We start from the raw sequence: 26,395 nt of genomic DNA on the forward strand, positions 1-26,395 counted from the left end.
TTATCTGCTGTCTAAACTCTCTCTGGCTGTGCGGGGTCTCTCATTGCACTCCAGCTCGCTCCAGCTGAGACAAGGAGGGGCTTCTCTCTGCCTGCGGTGCGTGGCTTCTCCCGGTGCAGAGCATGGGCTCGAGGGCCTGCAGGCTCAGCGGTGTGGCACACGAGCTTAGCTGCCCCCCGGCACGTGGGGTCTTCCCAGCCCTGCGATCAAACCCGAGTCCCCTGCGTTGGCAGGCGGATTCGTAAACTCTAGACCACCAGGGAAGTCCAAGGTTATCCTCACTGTTGTCCTGAGTGTGGTTCTGTGTATATTTTGTCAACAGAAAGTCACACAGTCTCACCTTGTGCTCTGATTTCCCGTGGGCCTCCTGGCAAGTAGTGAGTATAGATAGCCCATATGAGCTTCATGAAACTACTGACAGACATCTGGAGAGTCAATGATTTTTTCATCTGCACTCATCTTTCAAGGATATAATTTGGTATGTATTAAACTCAACCCACAGTACATGTTACAATAGGACTGCACTGTAGAGGATTTCCTTATCCTTTTATTTTCTCATCAAATCAGACTACAAAACCTCAACATATACAAATGCTAACGCCAGCCCACATATATTTCCAATCTATTTTCTATGTTAGTGCTGTTAAGGCTTTACATTCCAGAGATTTTATATTGTTAAAATTAAAAGCAATTAGAAATTCAGTGCCTGAATTATATAAGCCGCATTTCAAGTGGTCAACTTGCCACAGGTGACTAGTGGTTACTATATTTGATAGCGCAGACAAAGAATGTTTTCATCAGAGCAGAAATTTCTGTTGGGTAGCACTGATACCAGTCTTTAAAATTTTTAATGTGTTAGAAGTCTTTAGTAGAAAGTGACAATGCTAAGACTACTTAGCATCCTGTCTGGATTAGCAAGTCATTGTATCTTCTGAACATTCTAACAGCCAGTTTATTACCTTAGCAGGGTTTCTTGGTATTTGGCTTCCATGTTAAAAAAAATTAGTTTTATTTACTTGAATTAACAAGTTGGTATTTTTAAAATACACCTTATTTAAAAAATGCAAACATAACAATCAAATTAGAGAAAGCTGGAAAGTATGAAAAGGTTACAAACTGCCAGGTGAGAGAAAAAGATGACAGACATACAAACACACCCAAAAAAATGTGACATCACCTGAACATGCAATCGAGTAATTCCAGCTATACAGACTGAAGCGTGAACTCTGAGGAACCCAGAAAATGAGAAAGACAGAATGGGCTAGGGCTAACAAACATTAAAGACCTTCCTAATCGAATCTGAACCCAGGGTATATGATACTTGTTTCACAAAAAATATCTTTATAAACTATAGGAGAGGGAATGAATATGAGAAAGGAACCATATTAGAAGAAAAATACAAGAACACAGAAACTCTTAAGGAAACTAAAATGTATGACAGACGAAGAAAGGGTACTAAGAAAGGGCTGAATCAATACACTTATTTGAGTTTAGAATTAAAGATCTGCTATGTAATTACAAAAAGATATTGGAAAGTATTTTAAAACCTACTATCAAATGTATAACCAATGTACTTTATTGTTCCCAAAAAACACTGAGTGTTTGAATTGGTGGTAAAATAACTGACCTCTTAAGAAACCATTTTTTTAAAAAAAAAACACAGTCAAAATTAAGACTTAAAGCCATCATCAAATATTTCATAATGCACTTCAATCTCTGTTCATAAAAAATAGTTTGAAATAATTTCTACAAATGCTATCCGAAGCCAAATTCTTAACATCAAAAGTTGGATTGTACTGCCTCCTAGTGTATATTTAGCATACCTGAACAAACTAGAAAATAGTTTTAAAGACATTTAAAAATATAAAGTATTAAAACTATAATTTGTCGTAAAAGTTATGGCATATATTAGCAGCGGCCCTAACAACTTTTTACTAGTATCATATGCAATCCATATTAAGTCAAGATAGGATACTATATTTGATCCGTGATAATCTAAGAATTAAAACACAATTCTTGAGCATATTTTTATAAAACAGATTTGAATGATAAAGAAGTAAAAATACATAGTAAAGTATGGAACTTCTAAATGTTATGTCAGTAATAAACATAGCTCTTCCCCTACCTTTAACCAAGAAAATTTCAGACAATACTTGTACCGCAATGAGATCAAACCAGTCAATCCTAAAGGAAATCAGTCCTGAATATTCATTGGAAGGACTGACTGATGCTGAAACTGAAACTCCAATGCTTTGGCCACCTCATGCGAAGAAGTGACTCATTGGAAAAGACCCTGATGCTGGGAAAGATTGAAGGCAGGAGGAGAAGGGGACGACAGAGGATGAGGTGGTTGGATGGCATTACCAACTCAATGGACATCAGTTTGGGTAAACTCCAGGAGTAGGTGATGGACAGGGAAGCCTGGCATGCTGCAGTCTATGGGGTTGCAGAGTCGGACACGACTGAGCGACTGAACTGAACACCAAACAAATGGTTGCATTCTGACAACAGACGTTTATTTTTATTCATCATTTTAGGAAAATAAAAAGGAGTATCTTCAAAACTTAATGGTTTGCTCATTTAAATAAAAAGCTAAAACACCTTTGAATGGGGAAAACACTACCAAATCCAAGAGAACAATTCAAAGACTGGGTTATCAAGAGTTAAGGAAGAAAAAAATAAAACTGTGAAAGGGCAACAGGAGACTTTGCTTTTAAAATTAATACTGAGAATGAGCATTTGGATTTGGAACATCTTTCAGTACAGAACTCTAGTGACACATAATAAAGACTAATGAAGTCAGTAATAAGGTTTTTTAAAATATTTCTAAAGGACGGAACTGACTAGAGGACAAAAATAGGAAGAACAAGAAAAAGCGCGTCCTGGGCTGGCATCTGCTCTGGGGTGTCGGCTCGGCAAGGGGCTTGGGAAGAGGGCTGCGAACATGAGGTCTGCAGGCAGGATCAAGATGCCCCCACACCCCTGGATCCCCTGGGGCCCAGCAGAAAGGCAGTATTCAGGGTGCTGAGTGTGGAAAGGGAAACATAAGTCTTTCTTGATAGGTAACTGCTAACTATGAACTTGATCTTGTAAGGTTTTCAGGCCCCAAATTCACCCATTTTATGGGGATCAAATTCCAGAAGCTGAAAGTATAGCTTAAAGGGATCTTATGTTGGGATGTGTGTGTATGCACGTACATCCCCAGGCACCAGCCAAAAGCTAAGTACATCTTTTCCGAAGAAATTAATTTTTAACATAGGTCTCAAGAACTCTCAGAGATGAAGTTCCAAGGTACATGTACTTTCCTAGCACCCTGAGCAGAAACAATAAATTGCAGACCCACAAGGACCCATAAATATCAGTCAGATATAAATGCTAAGAATTATGTTTAATATGCTTAAAGAAATGTAAGACAGAACCAAGGTATGACAAAGAAACAGAAGACTATCAAAACTGACTTGCAAACTGAGAAAGAAACAAACAGTAAAAGCTTCCAGAAAAGGAAAAAAATACAACTGAAATAAGAATCTCAATAAAAGAGCTAATCAGATTAGACCTTGGTGAAAAGATAATCAGAGAAGAAGAACACAGATTAAGGAGATTCCTGACAATCCAGCAGAGAGACAGGGAGACATAAACTACGAGGAAGACACACCACATGAAAGAGAGGCACAGAGCTGTGCGCGATGAAACGAGGCAGCCTGCTGCGTGCAGTCAGCTTCCAAAGGGAGAGGGCGGATGGGGAACAGAGGGGACCAGTAGGAAAAGATGTAAGAGCTGACAAAGTTTCAGAAGAGAAGAAACCAATCCTCAAGCAAAATAAATAAGAAAACTAAAAAAAAAGTTATCCTAGAATTGTGTAGATACACAAAAGTATTTTTTCAGGTAAAAATAAAGTTACAAACAGAAAAGGGGAGTTCGCCATTCAGAGACGGTTATGACGGGCATGTCAGTGAGCAGTACTTCCAGGGGGCACCGCTCTGAGTTAGAAGACTGCACGCAAAGAAGATCGTGAAAAAACCAGTAACAGTATTAAAAACTGGGAACAAGAATGTCCAACTGGAAGGGTTTTGAACAATCTGGAACAGAGAAAACATACAGACTGAGAGGGAGAACGGGTATTAAAATCTTCTAGAGGCCTTGGCTTCACTTTGAGGAAAGGGAAACTACTGATTAATCCTATTTAGACTTCTAACAAATGAACTCAATCAATCCAAAAGAAAGCAAGAAGGGGAGGAGAAAGAAAATAATACCTAGGTCAGGGTGTGGACACAGCGGGGGAAGCAGAGAGGGGCGGACGGAGGAAGGAGCGCCAACATACACCCCGCTGCTCCGGGGCTGAGTCAGGTTCGACTCTGTGACCCCACGAACGGCAGCCCACCAGGCTCCCCTGTCCATGGGATTTCTCAGGCAAGAGTACTGGAGCGGGTGGCCATTTCCTTCTCCAGGGGCTCTTCCCCCCCCAGGGGCCAAACCTGCGTCTCCTGCACTGGCAGGTGTGTGTGAGACAGGCAGCTGGCGGGAAGCTGCTGTCACGCGGGGAGCCTGGCTCAGGGCTCCGCGATGCCCGAGGGGGCAGGGTGCGGGCGGGAGGGGGGCTCAAGGAGAAACACATACAGTTATGACTGACTCACGATGACGTGTGGCAGAGGCCAACACAGTATTGTAAAGCAATTCTCCTCCACTTAAAAAAATAAAATCTAGCTCAGTTTAAAGATAAGCTGCAAAATGGTATATGAGGCGTCAAAATTTAAAAAAAGGTTGATTTGGCGATATCAATATATAAAAAGAATACACAAGTTAAAAAGCACTATTGGAGATAAATTCAGTACACACCCGGTCAATTCTTCAGGAAGATTACAATTCCAAACTTAAATTTATTTAACCCTAAATCTTCAAAACATACAAGGGAAAAAACTGACAGAACTACAAGGAAAAATTAATAAATCCATAATTGAGATTTTAACATAACTCTTTAAGATAATCAATAAAGTGAATAACAAAAATAGTGAGAGTATAAGACTGGAACAACAAACTTAGCATGTTTGATATAATTACAATATAAACATATATACATACATACATCTGTCTCCCCAAAACATTTTCAGCAATCATATATTCTAGGTGATCATGCAGATGTCAAGAAATTAAAAAGAAAAGCATCAAACTTCTATAACTAAATGCAAAGTATATTAAATAGTAATTAGAAAAGATACAGAATGATGATGAAATATCATTGATACCTATCAAAACTTGTATGATGTAATTATAGTGAAGAACTCACAACCCTGAATGCTAGCTATGTTAGAAGAGAAGGAAGACTGAAACCCAGTCTCTCCACAAGTGATAAATAGTGATAAAAAATACAACACACTCACCGCGACTGGATCCTTCCGGTGAAGCTGAGCAGCTGTTACTTGTTTAAACCCACCTGGGTAGCTATTTTTAAAAGAAACAGAGACATTAAAACTGGGAGTAGGCGATGGGACAGTATCTTTGAAATGAACATTCTCTTATAATAGGAAAACTTTTTTTATTATGAAATTACATTTGTTTCTCCCGGAGGAGGAAATGGAAACCCACTCCAGTATTCTTGCCTGGAGGATCCCATGGACAGAGGAGCCTGGTGAGCTACAGTCCACGGGGTCACAGAGTCAGACACAACTGAGCAACTAACACACATACTTGCTTCTGGAAACTATGCTACTCATCATGTCTTAAAAATTAAGCAGTAACTATGCTATATGAAATGCTATTAAGTGGTCACATTTAGCAATCATTATTTTATAAATCCAGTCAATCCTAAAGGAAATCAGTCCTGAATATTCATTGGAAGGATTGATGCTGAAGCTGAAACTCCAATACTTTGGCCAACTGATGCGAAGAAATGACTCACTGGAAAAGACCCTGATGCTGGGAAAGATTAAATGTGGGAGGAGAAGGAGACCACAGAGGATGAGGTGGTTGGATGGCATCACTGACTCAATGGACATGAGTTTGAGCAACTCTGGGAGTTGGTGATGGACAGGGAAGCCTGGCATGCTGCAGCCATTGGACTGCACAGAGTCAGACACAACTGAGCGACTGAACTGAATTTCATAAGAAGTTCCACATATAAGAAACTTCTTGGCTAACCATTTTTCAAATTAACTAATTATTTATTGGCTGTGCTAGGTCTTCACTGGGCTTCCCTGGTGGGAAGCGTAATGCAGGAGACCCAGCTTCGACCCCTGGGTTGGGAAGATGCCCTGGAGAAGGGAAGGCTGCCCACTGTCCTCACTGCTCTATGTGGGCGTTGTCCAGCTGCGGCAAACGGCGACTACGCGCCGCTCTGGCACGTGGGCTCCTCAGGGCACTGGCTTCTCTTGCTGCGGAGCGCTGGCTCCAGGTGTGTGGGCTTCAGTGCCGCAGCAGGCTCCACAGTGCGGGCTCAGCAGCTGATCCCAGGCGTGTGGAATTTCCCCAGATCAAGGATGAAGCCTGTGTCCCTTGCACTGGCAGGCGGATTCTTATACACTGCATCACCACGGAAGTCCCTGGCTAACTACACTTCTATTGGAATTTAAGTTCATTGATCATTCATTCAAACATTCACAGTTGCTTATTTCTGCTTGAATGAAAGAAAAACAAAACAAACTGCCAAAATGTGTTTCACATTCCCTGAAAAAATTAGGCAGTGAGTAAGCTAGGGGTCAGGTCTGGGGAAAACAGTGGTAGACTACTCGGTTCTGAAGGCACGTTAATACTCTAAACAGGTCGTGCTCCTATTTCCTATTACCAGAAAGTCATATGCTGCTTCTAAGTAACAAAATATTTCACTGTGTTCAGATCAAAATCATAAATAAAATGGAGATTAAAAAAAATATTTGGGATAGTTATTGATCTTAGTAACCCGAATACCCCACACCCAGGTCTGGAATCAAGATTTTGCCAGCAGCAACCAGTATAATATGAGGAAACTCATTTCATCTCTTTATTTATGGGTTTGCTCACATAAGAAAAATGCTAGTATCTGCCCCATCTACCTCTCAAGATTTTATGAGAGTCGAGTAAGAAAGTGTTTGTGACAGTGCTTAAGAAATTTAAAACAAAAGCAACATACAGATGTAAGACTTTATTATTACACTGAATGGATGAATAAAAGCCTAGATGATTTTCAAGGAAGGGAAAAAGAAAATGTAAAGACAGTGGACTCTGCAAAGGAAATTTAAAATTATCTAAATATGATTCCTTTTATAGGTTTCTTTCAACACTTAAAAACATTTTGAAGAGGATTTAGAGAACCATGTTTTAGGAATAAAATTTAAGAAAGCAAATTTAGAAGTACGCTGAGAAAAATGGATAATTTTCCAAATGATACTCTTTCATTTGTTTCATGGAGCTTCACCCTCAGAACAAGAAATAATTGTCCTCTATTCTTCCTCTCTGGGAAGAAAATACTTTTTGCTTTTATCACAAGGTTATCTTGCATTTTCATATTTCTTTCCCAATTGCCTCTAAATTTTATAAAACTTGTTTTACATATATTTTACTTTGCCAAAAGTAAAAATGACTAAAAATGAATGTGAATTAATTTTTGTTCAATAAAGATTTCATGAAAGCGTGTAAGTATAGGAAAGGACAAAGGCCACTAACAAGCAGTGATTCTCCAGGATCTCGGAACGTCACAGCCTCGGACGCGCAGACGGCACCGCCCTCACGCAGAGTGAGGGGGAGCTAAGAGCCTCCTGATCAAAGTGGAGGAGGAGAGCGAGACAGCTGGCTTAAAGCTCAACATTCAGAAAACTGAGATCACGGCATCCGCTCCCATCACTTCAGGGCAAATAGATGGGGAAACAGTGGAAACAGTGGCTGACTTTGGGCTCCAAAATCACTGCAGATGGTGACTGTAGCCATGAAATTAAAAGACGCTTACTCCTTGGAAGGAAAGTTATGACCAACCTAGACAGCATATTAAAAAGCAGAGACATTACTTTGTCAACAAAGGTCCGTCTGGTCAAGGCTATGGTTTTTCCAGTGGTCACCTATTGATGTGAGAGACGGACTCTAAAGAAAGCTGAGTACAGAAGAATTGATGCTTCTGAACTGTGGTGTTGGAGAAGACTCTCGAGAGTCCCTTGGACTGCAAGGAGATCCAACCAGTCCATCCTAAAGGAGATCAGTCCTGGGTGTTCATTGGAAGGACTGATGCTGAAGCTGAAACTCCAGTACCTTGGCCACCTCATGCAGAGAGCTAACTCATTGGAAAAGACCCTGATGCTGGGAGGGAATGGGGGCAGAAGAAGGGGACGACAGATGATGAGATGGCTGGATGGCACCACCGACTCAATGGACATGAGTTTGAGTAAGTTCCGGGAGTGGACAGGGAGGCCTGGCATGCTGCGATTCATGGGGTCAGAGTCGGACACGACTGAGCGACTGAACTGAACTGAAGACCTACTTGGTCAAAAGACGAAAAGAAACAGATGGGAACCTCAAAGCTGACTTGTCTAAGATGAAGGTGCACTTGGAAATAAAAATAATTTTGATCAAGAATGATAGGTCAATATTTCTAACTGTATCTTGCATGATATTGAAGAAATTATGCTTAATAAAATTTGTACATGACCTGAAACTGAGGGCTTAACTAACACATTACCTGAAATAATCCAGATCTCAAAAGATCTTCAAAGGCTGGAGATAAAATTTAATATGGAGTAAACTTAGGGTACTACAGCTAGATTAAAATGCAACTGAAACACACAGGCAGGAGGATACAAGGCTGAAAAAGACCTCAAGTGTTTTAGCTGAGAGTAACCTCAGTGTAGCACACAGTGATACAGCCCTGAAGAAGCACTCGACTGCGACAGAAGACGGAATAACTGGAAGATGGAGGAGTCACATTACACCAGAAAACCATCAGGACACAGCCAGGGGAGTGTTACTTAGTTAAGATGTTGACAAGTAATGACAGCACCCAGAGAACAGTGAGCAGGATATAACGGACATATTTGAAGGAAGTCACATAAAGAACTTCACACGAACTACAGGTGTTTGGTCTAGAGGAAAGACAGATCAGTGAGGACGTGCTGATCACGGTCTCACAATTACTTGAAGGAGGTCATGTGGAAGATACAATTTTACACCGTCCAAAAGAGGAGGACAGAGAACGAGATAGCTGGATGGCATCACCAACTCAGTGGGCTTGAGTTTGAGCAAGCTCCGGGAGACAGTGAAGGATGGGGAGGCCTGGCGTGCTGCAGTCCATGGGGTTGCAAAGAGCTGGACACGACTGAGCGACTGACAGCAGCAACAAAGGCTGTTAGGAAAGCTGAAGAAAGACAGATGATGACTTAACAGCACTGAGATCTTTCCAAAACTTAGACCACGTCAAAGGCAGAATGAATGGGCTGCCTCAGGAGCTAGGAGACTGCTACTGTTCAAAGACAGGCAGACCTGTAATCTGACAGGGATGCTGTGGGAAGGTATAAAGGTGTCTTTCCAACTGGGGATTCTCCTCACCGTTCTTTCAACCTCTCATGCACTTTTAGACGTTCAAGACACTTCCAGAAACAGCAGTAAGAGGAATCAGAGGAAGCAGAAAGAAATGAGAAGACTGACTAAAGAATGAGAGAAATCTAGATCAGCGAGGTTACCATGACAAATACTCTCAGGAAAAACCAATAGCCTCGGGCAATTACAAGGATCCGGTACAGTTTTGTGGTTTTCTAATTGAGTAAATCACACATGCATCACGAACAAAATCAGTGCTTCCTTAAGTTTCTTCTTCTTTCAATATTATTTATTTTTATTTTTTGGTTGTGCCACGCGAGATCTTAGTTCCCCAACTGCATATTGAACCTGTGCCCCTGCAGTGGAAGCGCAGTCTTAACCACTGGACCACCAGGGAAGCTCCTTAAATTTCTTTGAAATATAATCAATAATATTAAAGTAACACATTTCCACTGCCTACCTTCCCTGACAAAAGCATTATCTTACCCAGTATGTGAGGAGTATACTTTTTGCTCCCATTTGTTTCCAGAAAATGCAATGTGCCTTGTGTTCATGATGACAACATGATCCCCACAGTCACCTGGGTTTAAAAGAAAGAAAGGAAAAAAGGATTTTGGTTGAAAAATCCTGACTTTAAGAAAAAGTGTGCTTGGTTATTTACAAAGCTTTCCAGAGTCCAAAGAACACATCAGTGAATATAAAGCATGTCAGTGCAACATCAAAATCCTTGAACAGACTGATGTTTTTCTTTTATATAACATCTAAGTATAGAGGAGTTGGCTAGACATTCGGAAACTCTCAACACTGGAAAGTAAAAGAGAATTCGGGAAAGAAGCCAATAACAATAGGCCTTTGAAAGGCAAACTACTGTTACTCTTATTGTCTTTGACCTTTAATGATTACACTTCGTTAAAATGTAATAATTACACTTTAATAACAATTACACTTCACCACTTTTAACTATCTAATAAAATTTCCCCTTAAAAATAAAAGAGAAAATGAAAACAATATGCATAAAGATGAAAAAAGGTAGGTTTTACCAATAGGTAAATTGGAAACAAATGTAAAACATCACAATTGTTACTCACTTCAAATCCAGAGAACAGAGTATCATGCTCTCATGCTTAACTACTAACCCAAGGTTTTTCCAGTCACATTTAACTAGTTAAATATCTTTCAAACTGGAAAAAAAAAAATAAAGTTTGGTAAACAGCTTTCAGAAATAGGAATTGAGTTTATTTACAAAAATTTATCACCTTAGATTTCTAACCTTATTTGATTTCTTTTTATAATAATGGGCTAAGTTAAGTGGCCAAATAAAATTCGAACTAATTCAATCAAGGGGAAAACTCAGAGATTTCTGTCAGGAAATCTAAGGTCTCATCATGGACCCAGTCTTGTCCCTCCTTCATGACGTAGAGCAGGGCTTTTATGTGCTCATTTTCTTACAGGATCTGATTTGAGAAATGTCTGAAAACCAGTCGTTCCAATTTAGCGATAAATAACAGAAGTTTGGCTTTGGCATTTATGCTTGTTTCCAGCCTTGATGCACAAATATCCAAATGCCTACTTCAACTTTTTTTTCTTCTTTTAGTATCCCAGAAATTCTGCATGGCTAATGTGACAGATGATCATGGAAGTTACCACAAAATCCACTGAGTATAAAGACATTGTGATAGGAACAAGGGGTGTTGTCCCAGTTTATTGCTTGTACGTAAATATTCACTTCTAAAAAAGGTAAGTATTCTAGATATAACCGTGAGCAAATACCTTCAGTGCTCTGTATGACGATGTTCTAGGAGTGAGCTGAAGAACAAATGTGTGATTAACACTGTGAAATTTAAATGACATTGTTAACACTTGAAATAGACTGACTCAACTGAATAGTAAGAAAAATACTTTAGCTGGGTAACTTTAAGAAGAGCATTTTAAACTTTTTTCCCCTAACAAATTCTTAGAAGATTTAAATAAATAATGCAAAACAGAATACTAGAGACAGATTAGTTGAACTGTTTGAATTGTGTTTGAATTGCTAACATTCACAATATAACTTTTAAGAACTGTGTGAAACTTTTATTTGATTTCATTCCACATGCACCAGAAATATTTTAAGATGATCTGATAACTTCAGATAATGCTGAACAAAGGTTTCCCTCTGCTTCTTTTAAATGCTCATATAGTCTTCCTCAACTGATTAACTTGTGGACAATGAAAAGAAAGGCGTTCTCATGAAGAGTAAGTCATAATCCAGAAATCACCAAGGGCCCTTCCTTTTCATTCATCATTGAGAAATAAACATGTTGGGAAAGCTCCCGCGTCCCCAGCTTAGGAGGGGAGCTCTAATTAGAAGGCAGTGCGTGTAAAGTGGTTCAAAGATTGTATACTCACATATCTGAACATACAGAGGCCCACTGGGCTTGGTGAGATGCTGTGGCAAGCCAACTTTCCATTTATATGGTTATTTTTTTTCTTGTGCAACTGTGGTTTGGGCCAAGATGGAAATGCCATGGAATTAGAAGAACGTGCTCCTTCCACAAAACTTGGGAGAAGATGGAATCAGCAGTAGCCATATAATTCTTTTTCAAATACAGCACTATCCATCCACTGATTTAAAGCTCTGCTTCCTTACATGTAAGCCATCACCGCAAAGGCACTCCTCACGTACTGCAGAATAAACATTCTGCCAGAATAGACGAGACTTTCTGGCAGGCCGTCCTTTCCTAGGAATGGAGGATAGCTTTTCCAGGAAATTAGAAATTTACTTTTTAAAGACTAAATTGTATTTTTGTTTCACTGTATTTAATATTTGACTTTTATCGACAGAAGTTTGGACTTTTCATGTCCCTAAGATGTCACTAAAATCAGAACTTACACTGCAAAGAAAAAACAAAAAACTTAAATTGCAAGCAGTTTTCAACTTACAAATATGTTGTTTTAAGTGTTTTTCTAACATTTATTGGTTTAACTAGCATTTATTATGTATGTTTTATGTGCTTATAAACATTATAAACATGTTTGCTTAAAAACTGACATACAGTTTCCCAGAAAAACAATATTACAAATGATGGCCATATGTACAGGAAGGGCTATAAAAGTTAGTATTTATGTGTGATGACGACATTTAGGTTACATTGGAGGATATCTTTATTCTTAGGAGACATACACTGAAGTATTTAGGGGGAGATATACTGATTATCAGTCATTTACTTTCAAATGATTGAGTAAAAACAACATGGTAAAATACTGTGTAACCTAGGTGGATATAGAGAAACTCACTGTACTATTTTGACCTTTTCTGAAATTGTGAAACTTTTTATACAACAAGTTAGAAAAAAAGTAAAAGACTAACAAACCAGTGGAAAAAAGGGAAGAAATGCAGACATTTCACAGAATGGGAAATGACAAAAAGGCCAATATATAAATGAAAAGATACTGAACTCCATGTGCAATTAGGAAAATGCAAATTAAAACCACAGAGCACTTCCCAGCTACCAAAGTAGAATGTTACTCAGATGAGGAATAATGAAAACATCTGCATATAAAGACTGACTAGGTTCCTGTGTATCTCTGAACCCAGTAATTCCTGTTCTAGAGACAGACCTCAGAGAAACTCTTCCACATGTGTCCTGGAAAAATGGTACAGGAATACTGCTAGCAATGTTGTGTGTAAGAAACAAAAAAGGAGGTAAACCACCCAAGTGCTGAGTGAATGGATATTTATTTCATCATTACTATTATTAATTTTCTTAAAAATATTATATTTATGTACGGATAGATGAATACATCCCTATCCATCTATACATATCTTTGTATATTTCATATTTCAAAACAAAGTTAAAACTCTGACCAGTTGCAAAAAGCATTGTTGACAGGCCAAGCAAGATGAAGGGTAAGAACTGACACTCGGGCCTTGCAGGGTAGACAGGGAGTGCCTAGGAAGGTGAAGTCAATCAAAACTTCCTGGGCTAAGTGGAAGGCTTTCAGTACAAAAGCAACTGAAAAAGGATATGGAAAAGGATATGTTTTGAAAAAAGGATATGGAAAAGCAAATCTATTAACTAAAAATAGTGAAAAATAACTTTCCATACCTAGCTAGCTCTATGTATCTCTCTGAAGGAAAGAGTCTTTCCAAGAGAGGGCAAGCTTATCTGTGTATTTTCAGAAGCTCTCTATTGAAACGCACGTTGCCACGTGAAGAGACATGCCGAGGACTGAGCGTTCCAAGTCCAAGTCAGGACGTTTCTGAGAGTGAAAGGAAGAGCTACTGATAATTTTGCTGGGACAATGGCATAAAATGGGGATGTTTCAGATGAAGTGGTCTATGTAGTTTTGCTATGAAGAAGCAAAATTCATTTTAGTGCCCCAACAGGAGTTCGGCAAAGATGGAATAAGGGATCTTCAAGGGAAAAAAACAAACAGATCCTTGCAGCAGTTCAGTCAACATCTTCAAAATTCTATCCTCACATGAAAACTGCATTTACCGACAGGTCTAAAATGATACTCACTCAGTTGATGGTACACAGGCTTATGCAATCCTTGAAGTCTAACCGATGCCAGGGCAGCAAGCTTGCCAGGGGGCTGCATTTTCCCATCTAAGAGATACCAAACTCGGGCAAAAGTGGCCCATTGCTTAAGAGACAGAAGAGGAAACAAGGAAAATTCTCATTAAACGGGAACACCTGAGTTTGTTACTATATACCATTGCACACAATCCACAGTTAACGTCAATAATTACTATGAAAAAGATCCCATCGTTAGATAACTTTTTTCATTTTCTATTTCTGGAAAAGGGGATCTTTCCTCATTATTCTGTAGAGATTAATGCAGTTATTCCTCCTGCCTGCTTTTCTATTAGCAGTATGGATTATGCTTTATTAAAAACATTCCAAAGATATTATTTCCTTTTACATTTTGTATTTTTCGTACCATGTACAATAGGCTGGAGGGATATTGAGAAGCTCTTAATGAAAGCAGAAGTTGTTTCTGAAAGTCTTCAAAAATACCTGGAGATCAGAAGATGCGTTACACTGACAGAGAGTGGCCAGTTAGAAACTGATGACTATTCAGGAGTTTAACCCGAGTGAAGGAAAGTTTGAGAAAGTGTTCATCGCTGTTGTGTCTGACATTTTTTCCAACATTGTTTGGCAGCTTGTGTATATCCATAGACAAAGGATCTGATCAAGATCTTTCTGGCCTGAAATTTTCTTAAAGTTTGAAGGCAGTGTTAGACACTGCAGAAACACTGCGGCAGCCTTAGATGTCTGTCTAAGGCAGTTTTTTGAAAATTAAGTTTATTCAGTATCATCTATCTCTACTTTTGGCAGCTTAATTTCTGCTAGTTCCCTGGTGGCTCAAATAGTAAAGAATGGGCCTGCAATTCAGGAGACCTGGCTTCAGTCCCTGGGTCAGATTCTCTGGAGTAGGGAATGGCTACCCACTCCAGTATTCTTGCCTGGAGAATCCCATGGACAGAGGAGCCTGGTAGGCTATAGCCCATGGGGTCGCAAAGAGTCAGACACTTGATACAACTAGGCTGGCTGGTTTTATCTTAAATTTAACCATCACAAACCTCAAATCAGTAAAACTGCTTACCCATCTGTGTTTTTCCTGTTCTCATTTTTCTAGTCTCCATCCCATTCCCCTTGTATATATTGTCAGGTTTATCTCTATTTCATATTTTGATGCCCCTGTAAAGGGTATTGCATTTTTAATTTAAATTTCTGATTGTTGCTAGTATATAGAAATACACTTCCTTTTTATATTTTGGTCTTATATACTGCAACCTTGCATTTATAAGTTTCAGTAACTTTTTGTAAATTCCCTTTTTTACACAGATGACCCTTTTCTTTGCAAATAAGGAGAGCTTCTAGCCCACATACTTTCCATCTCTCTTAGCATATGAACTAAAAAAAAAAAAATTCAATTGTCTGCAGGACAACCTTGTTTCTTCAATAAATTGCAAAGAAAAAAGATAGGATAGGAACCTATTATTAAGAGACTTAAAAAAAAACCAACTCGGCAACTTACCATACTTTGGATCCTATTCCAAAGAAAAAAACCATAAAAATATTCTGTATTAATATTTATATGAGAAAATTGGAAATGTGAACATATACTGAATAATTGATATTAAGGAATCACTATGAAATTTTCATTTAGCTTTGATAAATGGTAATGGGATTTTTAAAAAAATCTTTATCTTATAAAGCACGTATTGAAAACATTTACTGATGAAATAAGAAGTGAATGAGGTACAGATTAAATGATACTGACTGTGAGCCCTCCGAAACTGGGTGATAATCTACTTTAATAGCTGATTGTGATTATCCATAACAAAGTTAAGAAAACAAAAAAAGCTGCTCCTGACCTCCATTCTTTACCAGTGACTGCCTCATTTCTTTCCTCTTTTCTGCAGTAAACTCTTGCAAAGAGTTGTCTTTACTCCAAATTTATCTCTCTTCATTCTTTCTTCAGGGCTTCCCTGGTGGCTCAGCAGTAAAGAATCCACCTTCCAATGCAGGAGATAACTGACCCAGGGTTCAATCCCTGGGTCAGGAAGATCCCCTGGTGAAGGAAATGGCAATCCACTCCAGTACTCTTGCCTGGAAAATCCCATGGACAGAGGAGCCTGGCGGGCTGCAGTCTATGGAGCCGCAAAGGAGTCGACACAACTTAGGGAGTAACAACAACTGAAACAATGGTTTCTTCAACCTACTCCACCTGGGCTTTTGTCTTCCCATATCCACCAGCAGCACACTATTGCCAAAGTTACCATGACCTCCACATTACGAAACCCCTTGGTCAATTCTTTGATACAGTTGATCATTCCCCTCTCCTGGGTGTTGAATGCCACTGTCTATCCCCATCCATCCATCATGCAGATTCTTTCTCTTGCTTCTGAAAGGCTGGGATGTTCCACAACAGTTCTTGGTCCTCCTCCCTTTTCTTTTCTTACTTCCTCAAAGACTTCATCCAGGCCATTTGTATGCTTATGATTACCTAATTTACATCTCCAGCTTGGACCTCTTTTCCTAACTCTGGAACTCTTTGAGATCCTATGGACTGCATCTTGCCAGGCTTCTCTGGCCATGGGATTCTCCAGGCAAGTATACTGGAGTGGGTTGCCATTTCCAGGGGATCTTCCCCACCCAGGGATCAAACCCATGATCCCTGCATCTCCTGCATCAGCATGCTGATTCTTTTACCACTGAGCCACCTGGGAAGCCCTCTGAACTATACACTTGTATTCAACTGCCCACCTGGAATATACACTACAGTGTTTTTAAAAATTATATGTAGCAGAAGACCAGTTTTTCCCCAATCCATTGCAGACCAATACTCAGATAGGAAAAAAAAAAAAAACCTTGATAAGGCAATTAAAATGCTGCCACAATGTCCAACGGCTACAATTCTTTTTAATGGTTAATTTTAATTCCTGTATCTCCTTCATCAGGGGCAGGTAACAAAGAGTTCAAGGACGGAATCTCACCTGGGGCAGGGCTAGACTAAGAGGCATCTTACAGCAACATATCCAAGACCGAACGCTGCTCTTCCTCTGAAACCTGCTTCAGTCCCAGCCTTCCCTATCTCAGTCGATTGTTGAAACAAAAAAACCTTGGATTGGTCCTTGGTTTTTTTTCTGTTGCTGTTGGTCACACTTAGTCCTTCTGGAAATCTTACTGGTTCCACTTTCACACGGAACATGACCACTTTCCAACACTACACAGCAACTAGGCCTGGTCCGCACCACAGGCTTGTCTAGCCTGGGTTATTGCGGTAGCCTCTACATAGATCCTTTGCTTTTGTCCACCAATTCCCATTTCTAAACAATTCGTTCTTAACTCAGCAGTCGGGTACTCCTTTTAACACTTAGGCCAGATGAGGTTACTACTTGGTTCAAAACCCCTCCGAAGTGAAAGTCGCTCAGTCGTGTCTGACTCTCTGTGACCCCATGGGATTCTCCAGGCCGCAACACTTCCCAGGGGATCTTCCCAACCCAGGGATCAAACCCAGGTCTCCCGCATTGCAAGCGGATTCTTTACCATCCGAGCCTCCAGGGAAGCCTATATACCTGTGCTCAATACCTCAGTCGTGTCTGTCTCTCTGCAGCCCCATGGACTATAGCTCTCTAAGCTCCTCTGTCCACGGGAACTCTCCAGGCAAGAAGACTGGAGTGGGTTGCCATTTCCTCCTCCAGGGGATCTTCCCAACCCAGGGATCGAACCCGCGTCTCCCGCATTGGCAGGCGGGTTCTTTTACCAGCTGAGCCACCAGGGAAGCCCAAACCTCAAACCACCAACCACCCCCGTCCCCGCAAGGCGGCCCTGATTTTGCTCAAACTGTCTACAGTGCCCTGTGAGATCCATCTTATTGGCTCCCTGACTGTCCCCCTAGCACCGCTCCCGGGTGACGGGAGACCAGAGAAGGGCTGAATAAAAACACCGAAGTAGGGGCACCGAGAGCACTACACGAAGTGGTGGTCAGCTGCGACCCTCGTCTGTGCTTTATCGAGGCATCTCCGGGCCTAGGGGCCTGGCTCCCCATCCGCCTCGGCGGCGCCAACTCCGGCCGCCTCCCGCCAGAGTGAGGAAGCCCGCCACACCGGGAGCTCCGCCTCACCTGCGGCGCTCTAGACAGACCCGCCATGCTCCCGAGGGGCGTCTCCGCGCTTCCGCCAGGACCCGGGGCCGCCTCGCATCACGGCCCGGGGGGAAACGCGCGGAGCTGCGGGTGGCGGTTCCTAGGCCAGCAAGACTTCGTCTGCTTCTCCGCGTTGCCCACGCCTCTTCCAGTCTTCCCACCACAACCATTCCATCAGGAAGAGAGAACACGATGCGGTTATTGAGAGAATAATCCCCCAAAGTCACTCGCCTGCTGGAAAGGGTGCGGAAACCGATGGGGGATGGGCTGTTTCCCGCCGAGCTGAAGAGGGCGCCGGAAGTGCTTCAGGCGCGCGGGCGGTTTGGACGGAGGCGGCCGCGCGCGCTGGGAGATGGATCGGTACCTGCTCCTCGCGGTCTGGGGCGAGGGAAAGGCCGCGGCGGCGGGCCCGGGACTTGGGCCCGAGGCTTTGCGAGTCGAGGGCCCCGGAAAGCCGTCGGGTAGGTGCGGAGCGGAGAAAGCGCGGGAGCGGCTCGAGGGGCGGAGCGGACTCCTGGGAGCAGGTTCTTCTGGGGAGGGCTGGGCGGAGGGACCGCGGGGAGCCGCGACTCCCTCGGGTCGCCGGTCAGGGCTGAGGAGATCCGCCCGCACGCGGAACATCGGCTGGTCAGGGCTGAGGAAGATGCTACCCGCACGGAGAACGGGGCTAAGGTTCTGGGTGCGACGTGCCCGCGCTCAGAACTTGCAAACACACTTAAAAAGTTCTCGGGGCCTTGGGAATGGAATTTCTGCCCTTGAGACGTATATGCTTTCATTAGGTAGCTCCTTTGTTCCAAGTGCGAGTCAGACGGAAAGCAACTCGGTGGAAAGGGCTGTTACTCTCCTGGAGTTCACATCCTAACAGGAGGAGGCTTTCCGCACGTGCAATACGTTAAAAAAACAAGCGACAGATGTAAGACGATTCTGACCGTTTGAGATTGCACTCTTTTTGATGCTCCTGGCTGGAATCTGTTGCATTTTATTTAGTTTTGATGGAGAGGTGTTTTGAGGAGGAAGTATATGTGGCTGTGTACAGAGTATTGTAACAGGATTTCCCGTCTCGGTTTAAAAATTATTTGGGGGAGGGAGATTTTGGATTTGTGTTAACTGGCAAGCATGTGCAAACCGGGAACTTCACCTATTTTCTTTGCTTGCTTTAGATTTATTATGTTAAAATTTGAGCAGAGTGTAGATCTTCTATGTATATAGTATGTTGTTCTGGAGAGGCTCTAATGGTGAAACTGGAATTGGTCTACGTTGTGTAGTTCTTGAGCCCAGCTGAGTGAGTTTGATTTTTCTTTCTCAGATTTAAGAGCAGCAAATGTATATCGTCTCCTGAAAAGAAGCATTAGTGCTTCAATTAGTCCAGAAGATAGTACTTTCCCTGGTAAGTACAACATAAACCCTTCTTTTCACTGGCGTAGCATTTGTATTGGAAATAAATTTAATTAATTTGGTCACATAAGAGTCCAAAAAACATTTGGTTGTTTTTCTTTGTTTGCTTTTGGGGGGGGATATTAATAATGTCATTTAATATTTTAGCTAAACATATTTGCAGGAAAATATTAGTGCAAAGCTATAATGCATTACAAATTAACACAGAATATATAAATATTTCTGTAACAGAAATTTTGTATAACACAATTTCTGTTACATAAAAATTTAATGTAACACAGAAATATAAATATTAGACTCAATAATTTAAAACTCCAGTCTCTTGTGGCACACTCCTTTACTTATTGTTGCAAGAGTAAAAAAAATATATCTATACACATTGTTTGCCCATTACTATATCATATTCTTTATCTTTAAACTTAACAAGAGGCACTTGTTGACTGGGTGCCAGTCCCTGGGATCGGGAGCTAGCAAAAGAAACAAGAAAAACAAAAGGGGAAAATTGCTTTCCTTCATTTACTGATGCTCGATGTCATAAAGTTGTTATGAAAATTGTTTTATATTCTCATCTTGAGCTTTGTTCCCTTTATGAGATTTGCTTGCCATCTTTAGCTTCGTGTAAAATAGAGTAACATGGCTTTATAAGGAGGATGTATGATTGTGTTCTGAGTACAAATACATTTTTAATGTTCTTACAGCCATTTCCTTAACTGTTTTTTTTTTTCATTCTTACCTCTTACCAATTCTCTTAAAAGCAATTCATTTGTGGGAGAAGGCGAGGGTGGGATGTTTCGAGAGAACAGCATCGAAACATGTATATTATCTAGGGTGAAACAGATCACCAGCCCAGGCTGGATGCATGAGACAAGTGCTCGGGGCCTGGTGCACCGGGAAGACCCAGAGGAATCGGGTGGAGAGGGAGGTGGGAGGGGGGATCGGGATGGGGAATACATGTAAATCCATGGCTGATTCATGTCAATGTATGACAAAGACCACTACAATATTGTAAAGTAATTAGCCTCCAACTAATAAAAACATATGGGAAAAAAAAAAGCACTTCATAATTGTCATCTTTTCTCCATTTTTATCTGCTTGAAGTTCTTCAAAGTCTTTGACTTTTTTGATCACCCTTTACTTTGGAAACATTTTTTCTTCTTTGGTTCCTATTGGCATTATACAGATCCATTTATTACTTCTTTGATAGTCACCCTCTTTTTTTCCTTCCCTGTCTTGGCCTCTGTCTGAGAGTGGAGATGCCAGGACAGGTCTGAAAGCTGAAGGAAGTTCCTGGAGACACCAAGGAGAGTGTGCTTGTTCTGATGACTGAACACTCTGTTCCTTTCTGTTTTCTTTCATCAGATAACCTGTCTCTTGAGTTTCAACTGTCATCTTTGGGAAATTATTTCTAATATCTATGTGCTTCCCTATCCTCTTTGCCAAATCCTGGTAGTACTCATTAATTTTGCAAGTTGGTATAGTTTAAGTCAGTACTACTATTATTACAACAGGATTTTGATGGAAAGTGACATGGTCAGTGAAGGACGTGTGATGAGTTGCCTGAAACATTGCCAAGTAAAAATATTTTGTTAAAGGTGGATACACGGGACTTCCTTGGTGGTCCAGTGGTTTAGACCTTGCCTTCCAGTGCAAGGGGTGTGGGTTCAGTCCCTGGTCAGGAACTAAGATCAAAAAACCAAGACATAAAACAGATGCAGTATTGTAATTTTAAGTTCAATAAAGACTTAAAAAAAAAAAAGTTGGATACATGTGTCTGGAACTCCAAAGGAGAATGCAGCTGGTGAAAGGTTATGGAATCATCAACATATAGATGTCAGTTCGAGCCATGAGGAGCGATGGGGTTGCTTTGGAGAGTGAGAAGAGCAGAAAATCCTGAATTCGTTTTTGAAAGGATCTGAGCACCAGTTTTTAAGGAAAGATAGGTTTTCCACAGAAAGCAAGTGTTTTCAGGAGAAAGTAGTCAAATGGGTCATTTTTTATTCCTTTCTTGGTCTTAATGTTGAGAAGTCAAGTACCAACAGGACTAAAAACTTATATTTAGAAACATGTCACTCATTGGGTGACTTTGGTGGTTGTAGTTTCAGTGGCATGTCGGAGACAAAAGAACAGATTACATTGGATTTGAAGGGGAATAGAAAAGGTACATAGGAAATAGAGATGGTCAAGTGTAGACAGTGCTTTCAGAAAGTTTATCTTCCTGAAAAGAAAAAGATGCAGTGGTTAACTAAAAAGGGAGATGAATTTAAAGGTGATTTAAAAAAATAATTTGAGAAATACTTGTACACATTTAGATGTTAACAGGAAGGAAATGGTAGAGAAGGAGAGGTCAAAGATGCAGGGAAGTCAGCGGCCTGGTGTCCCAGTGGAAGTGGGGTGGGGCGTGGCCTTGGTCGGGAGGATGATGCCTCTCACGTGTCAACAGGAAGGAATGAAGGGAGGCCAGTGGAGATGCAGGAAGGGTGGCCTGTTTGTCCACAGGGTGTTACTGAGTTATTACCTAATGGCTTCTATTTACTTAAGGAATTAAGGGATAAAGTCTTCTGGAAATTGGCAGAAATTGGTAATAGGCACTTAGCATCTTTCCTAACTTCTCTGAGGTAAGCTGCAATTACTCCTCCTTTGAATCCGATTTCTGTTCATTGCTCTAAATTTTTCACTGATCTTCTGACTTATTCCCTGGGGTGACCCTTAATTTCATATGTTCATATAATATTCCATTCTCCCAAGAAGATCATCTCTGTTTTAAGGCTATAGTTATTCTTTATCTCCTCTCTTTTTGGTAAGGCTGAACCAAACCTTCACGGTCTTTGAGGAGGGAGCCATTTTCCCTAAGATGCTTTGCATTTCTTGGTATTATTCAGCAGTAATTGAGTGGGTGTATTTCTCAGCATGTTTTTAGGACTTCCCTGGTGGCTCAGATGGTAAAGCGTCTGCCTACAATGCGGGAGACCCGGGTTCGATCCCTGGGTTGGGAAGATCCCCTGGAGAAGGAAGTGGCAACCCACTCCAGTACTCTTGCCTGGAAATCCCATGGATGGAGAAGTGTGATAGGCTACTGTCCACGGGGTTGCAAAGAGTCGGACATGACTAAGCCATTTCACTTTCACTTTCCTTTCCTTTAGATTTTAGAGTTTGAAATGAAGATTAATAATAATGATGTACATTTTGAACTGCGATGAACTAAAGCAGTCTTCATAGAGAGTGAATAATTTTACTCTTTAGACAGATTTTCCTGTTTGAATTTCTGTATTTTTTATACTTATATATATATATACACACACACACACATACATATATAACTTGGAGAACTGTATAATATGTATCAAAATTGCATAGCTCTCAAGTATATATGCTGTAACATCTGCTTATTTGTGGCATTCTTTTCTTCTAATCAGTATGATTTTGCTTTCAAGCCTGTTCAGTGGGCGGTATACCTGGTTCCAGGAAGTGGTTCTTTGCAGTTCAGGCAATATGTGGATTTTATCAGGTAATATAAATAAGAAAATGGTCACTGGTGAATATCTTTGTTAATACAAATAATTCCACGAACTCATTACTTAATGCAGTCTTTTGATATGTTAGTTTTGTAGTTCACACTGGGAAGAGATACATTTTGGTGCAGAGAAGGATGACATTGAAGATGTTCTTCAAACAAATATGGAAGAATGTTTTAGTGCTGTTGAGTGTTTTGAGGAAGAAGACAGCAATAGCAGGGAATCGTTATCCTTGGCTGAGTATGCTTACATGCTTCCTATAATGTCTTTACAATATTTGACATTAGATTGTATTTTAGCCATGAGAGTGAGGATTTGATATGTTAGCAGTTATAGTGAGGGAATTTTACATAATTTAAAATGTCAACTCTTAGTTTGGAAGATGGGCAGTTTGGGCCTTTAATTCGAATAAAATTCTTTAAAATGCAAAAATGTGTATCTGAAAATGTTTAGCTTCTTAAGCTTACTTATTTGTAAGAGTCATAAAAAGTGATAATTATTGTGTCACTTGCTTGAAGAAAAAGTCTGCTTGATGTTATATTTCAGGAGCTTGAATAGAAACTTTATTTAAGGTTAATAACTGGCATTCAAACCACAGTATCACTTTCATTTTGCTATTTGAAACTGAAATACATTTCTTCAATTTATGTGTGTCTTCAGTGTTTCAGGCATCCTTAAAATCCAGAGCTGCTGAGGGTTATATGGGTGATTGGATTCACTTTTAGATTTTTTGAATTGTAGTTCGACATACATGGCGATTTAGGTAATATGAGTTGTGGTCATTATTTTTTTTTTCATGAAATACACTGTCTCTGGTGGTGGTTTAGTTGCTAAGTAGTGTCCGACTCTTGTGATCCCATGGACTGTAGTCGGCCAGGCTCCTCTGTCCATGAGATTTTCCAGCAAGAATACTGGAGTGAGTTGCCATTTCTTTCTCCAGGGGATGTTCCCAACCCAGAAGTCCAACCCAGGTCTCCTGCATTGCAGGCAGGTTCTTTCCCAACTGAGCTACAAGGGAAGCCCACTAGTCATTTTCGTCTTGTGTAATACTTCATTACAAAAAACTACCTTTGCTTATTTTAATATTCAAGTATTATATTTCTATAAATTAGTGCAGACTTCGAGTTTTCCTGTTTTCAAATCTTATTTGTTTATACTGGTTAATGAAGGGAGACGTTGTAGAAGTTTAGAAAAGGCATTGAAACGGAGGCTGGTAGAAGTGGTCTCTAGTTATATGAGCTTGGGCCAGTCACTGAACTTCTCTGGTGCTTACTATCATCTGTAAAGTGCTGAGATCCTTTTAGGGCTCTCAGCATTCCATGTTTTCTCACCACTGTCGAAGATGGTGAGTGTAAAAATGATTGTTTCTTAGTAAATGACTTAATAACTATTTCCACAAGAGGGAGCTTGAAAACTGCACTTTACCATAAGATGCCTTAAGTTTTTTAAACAATGGTGAGTTTATAATAAAAGACTCAAGTACCTTTATGCCATATAATAAGCTATTTTGAGAAAAATTTATTATATGGATAAAACTAATAGATTTTAAAGAATTGAAGGAGAGTGTCATGCTTTCCTGTCATCTATGTCATTCAGAGAAAAGAAGTAGCCTTCTTTATTAAACACTTAGGAATACCTTACTTTGTAGGGTTCAGAAAAATGTTTGGTCTACTAGTTATGATTTATTTTTTATGTACTATATATAATTTAGGGATGGTTTTCCCCCCCTTTTTTGTTACTGTTGTTTGGGGAGTGTGGCTTAGAACTTGGATTCAGGGTTTGAATCCTAGCTTTCATACCTACTACTGATGTGGACTTTAACTAAATTATTTAAAGTGAGGATAAAAATAGTATTAAGAGTATTGCCTCATGGGATTGTCATGAAGATCAAATGAGATAATGCTAACATACTTAATAGTGCCTGGCACAGAGATCCATTTGATTAATATGACCTAATTATGGTTATATATAACTTTTTTTTTTCTACTTTCTCTTTTGTTTTAGCCTTTATGAAGAATCTGCAGAAAGTTTGCATCAGTTATCAGACAAGCTTCCTGCTCCTGGTAATATCTTATGGCTACTTTCAGTAATTTACATCTTATCTTAAACTGTGTGTGAATGAATGATAAATTCAGTCTTTATGCTCGTGTTCTCACTTCTGATTTTTAAATTCAAAATGAAAAATGATTTTTATTTGAAGTTGTGAAAAAAGACATGCCCCACCACTTTAATAAAATGCATTGTTGAGATGTTAGTTTTCTTAATTGTTTTCATTTACTTAGACAAAAATTAGAACTTACAAAATTAAATACTCATCTGTTTCCTGCTTCAGTTATTACTGAAGAAGTCTTTCTACTGTCTACCATTGTTTTCTACAATGTTCTTTAGAAAACTTGTCCCATGACAACTCCTGGAAAAAGAAATTCTTTAACGTATATCATTTGGGTAACATTCTTTCATGGTGTGAAGTCAGCTATATATGTTGTCATATAGAAAATCATACAGTAAAAGAAGCCCTTGACTCAATTTTTTTTATGCAGTTCATTTTTTTCCCTGTAATGGAAAGTGTATTTTATGAAATAGTGTATTGTTTATTCTTAAAGCTGTATTTTATTTTAATCTTTCTTAAGGTGAATCAATTAGTTGATTCATCAAAAATTTGATATACTTTGGCATCCACAAATACTTTTAAAGAGATTTCTGAATATTTTCATTATTGGAGGTCAGTTATTAAGCAGAGATTTGTTGTGTCTATTATGTGTCAGGCATGTACTGGGAACTGAGTATACAGTTATGAGTAAAGTATATGTGATTATCATAAAGGACTTTAGCTCACAATCTAATCCTTTATTCAGGATTGTATTTTAGCATAAAAGATCTTATATGAAAAATAGCTGAATACATTGACAAATAAGCATCAATTTTTTCTATAAAGTTCAAAATATGAAATGTACAGTTGCTATTTTGGCAAATTGAAATACTTTCATTGTTATACTTTTGTTTGGTTTTTGTTTGATTTTGATTTTTCTTATCCTTCAGTAAAATTCATCATTTTATAAAATTTAAAGTATCATGAAGTTAACCTTCTCTCTCAGGAACCAGTCATATTGTCAGTATAATTGAGTTTTCTGAGTGTTTTATTGTTCCTTAAAAAGAGAAATAATTTATTTGAGCATTATAATTTTACACTAATTCATTCCCTTTTGTGTAACAAAATTAAGTATAGAAGAACATAATGAATTGCACAAGTTTTTTTCCCCTCTGTTCAGAACAACAATAGCATTGATGATCTCACGAGCAATGTATTATTAACAATACACTGGCACATAATTGGCAAGTGATTATGATATAGTTCA

General features: G+C 39.8%; 2 protein-coding genes across 6 annotated transcripts in view; one reads left to right on the forward strand and one right to left on the reverse strand.

Annotated features, from left to right (window-relative positions):
- The window catches only part of MRPL13 (mitochondrial ribosomal protein L13), a 37,940-nt gene extending 19,700 nt beyond the window's left edge, over positions 1–18,240 (reverse strand). Inside the window, exons 1-4 of one of the 2 annotated variants that reach the window (XM_020872103.2) lie at positions 18,112–18,240; positions 13,998–14,121; positions 9,979–10,072; positions 5,379–5,439 (exon numbers count right to left, since the gene is read on the reverse strand). In XM_020872103.2, the coding sequence (XP_020727762.1) occupies positions 5,379–5,439; positions 9,979–10,072; positions 13,998–14,121; positions 18,112–18,138 (306 nt within the window). In that variant the 5' untranslated portion in view covers positions 18,139–18,240. Of the gene's footprint in view, positions 1–5,378; positions 5,440–9,978; positions 10,073–13,997; positions 14,122–16,981; positions 17,076–18,111 lie in introns of those variants that run through there. The other variant, XM_020872101.2, reaches the window with a different exon arrangement.
- Positions 18,241–18,403: 163 nt separating this feature from the next.
- MTBP (MDM2 binding protein) overlaps positions 18,404–26,395 on the forward strand; it is a 72,466-nt gene continuing 64,474 nt past the window's right edge. For 3 of the 4 annotated variants that reach the window (XM_020872093.2, XM_070477495.1, XM_070477494.1), the window contains exons 1-5: positions 18,404–18,593; positions 19,439–19,519; positions 22,959–23,032; positions 23,128–23,279; positions 25,044–25,102. In XM_020872093.2, coding sequence (XP_020727752.2) covers positions 18,485–18,593; positions 19,439–19,519; positions 22,959–23,032; positions 23,128–23,279; positions 25,044–25,102 — 475 coding nt within the window. In that variant the 5' untranslated portion in view covers positions 18,404–18,484. Of the gene's footprint in view, positions 18,594–19,434; positions 19,520–22,958; positions 23,033–23,127; positions 23,280–25,043; positions 25,103–26,395 lie in introns of those variants that run through there. The other variant, XM_070477496.1, reaches the window with a different exon arrangement.

This window comes from Odocoileus virginianus, chromosome 15 (genome assembly GCF_023699985.2).
Source record: "Odocoileus virginianus isolate 20LAN1187 ecotype Illinois chromosome 15, Ovbor_1.2, whole genome shotgun sequence".
NCBI classification, from domain to species: Eukaryota; Metazoa; Chordata; class Mammalia; order Artiodactyla; family Cervidae; genus Odocoileus; species Odocoileus virginianus.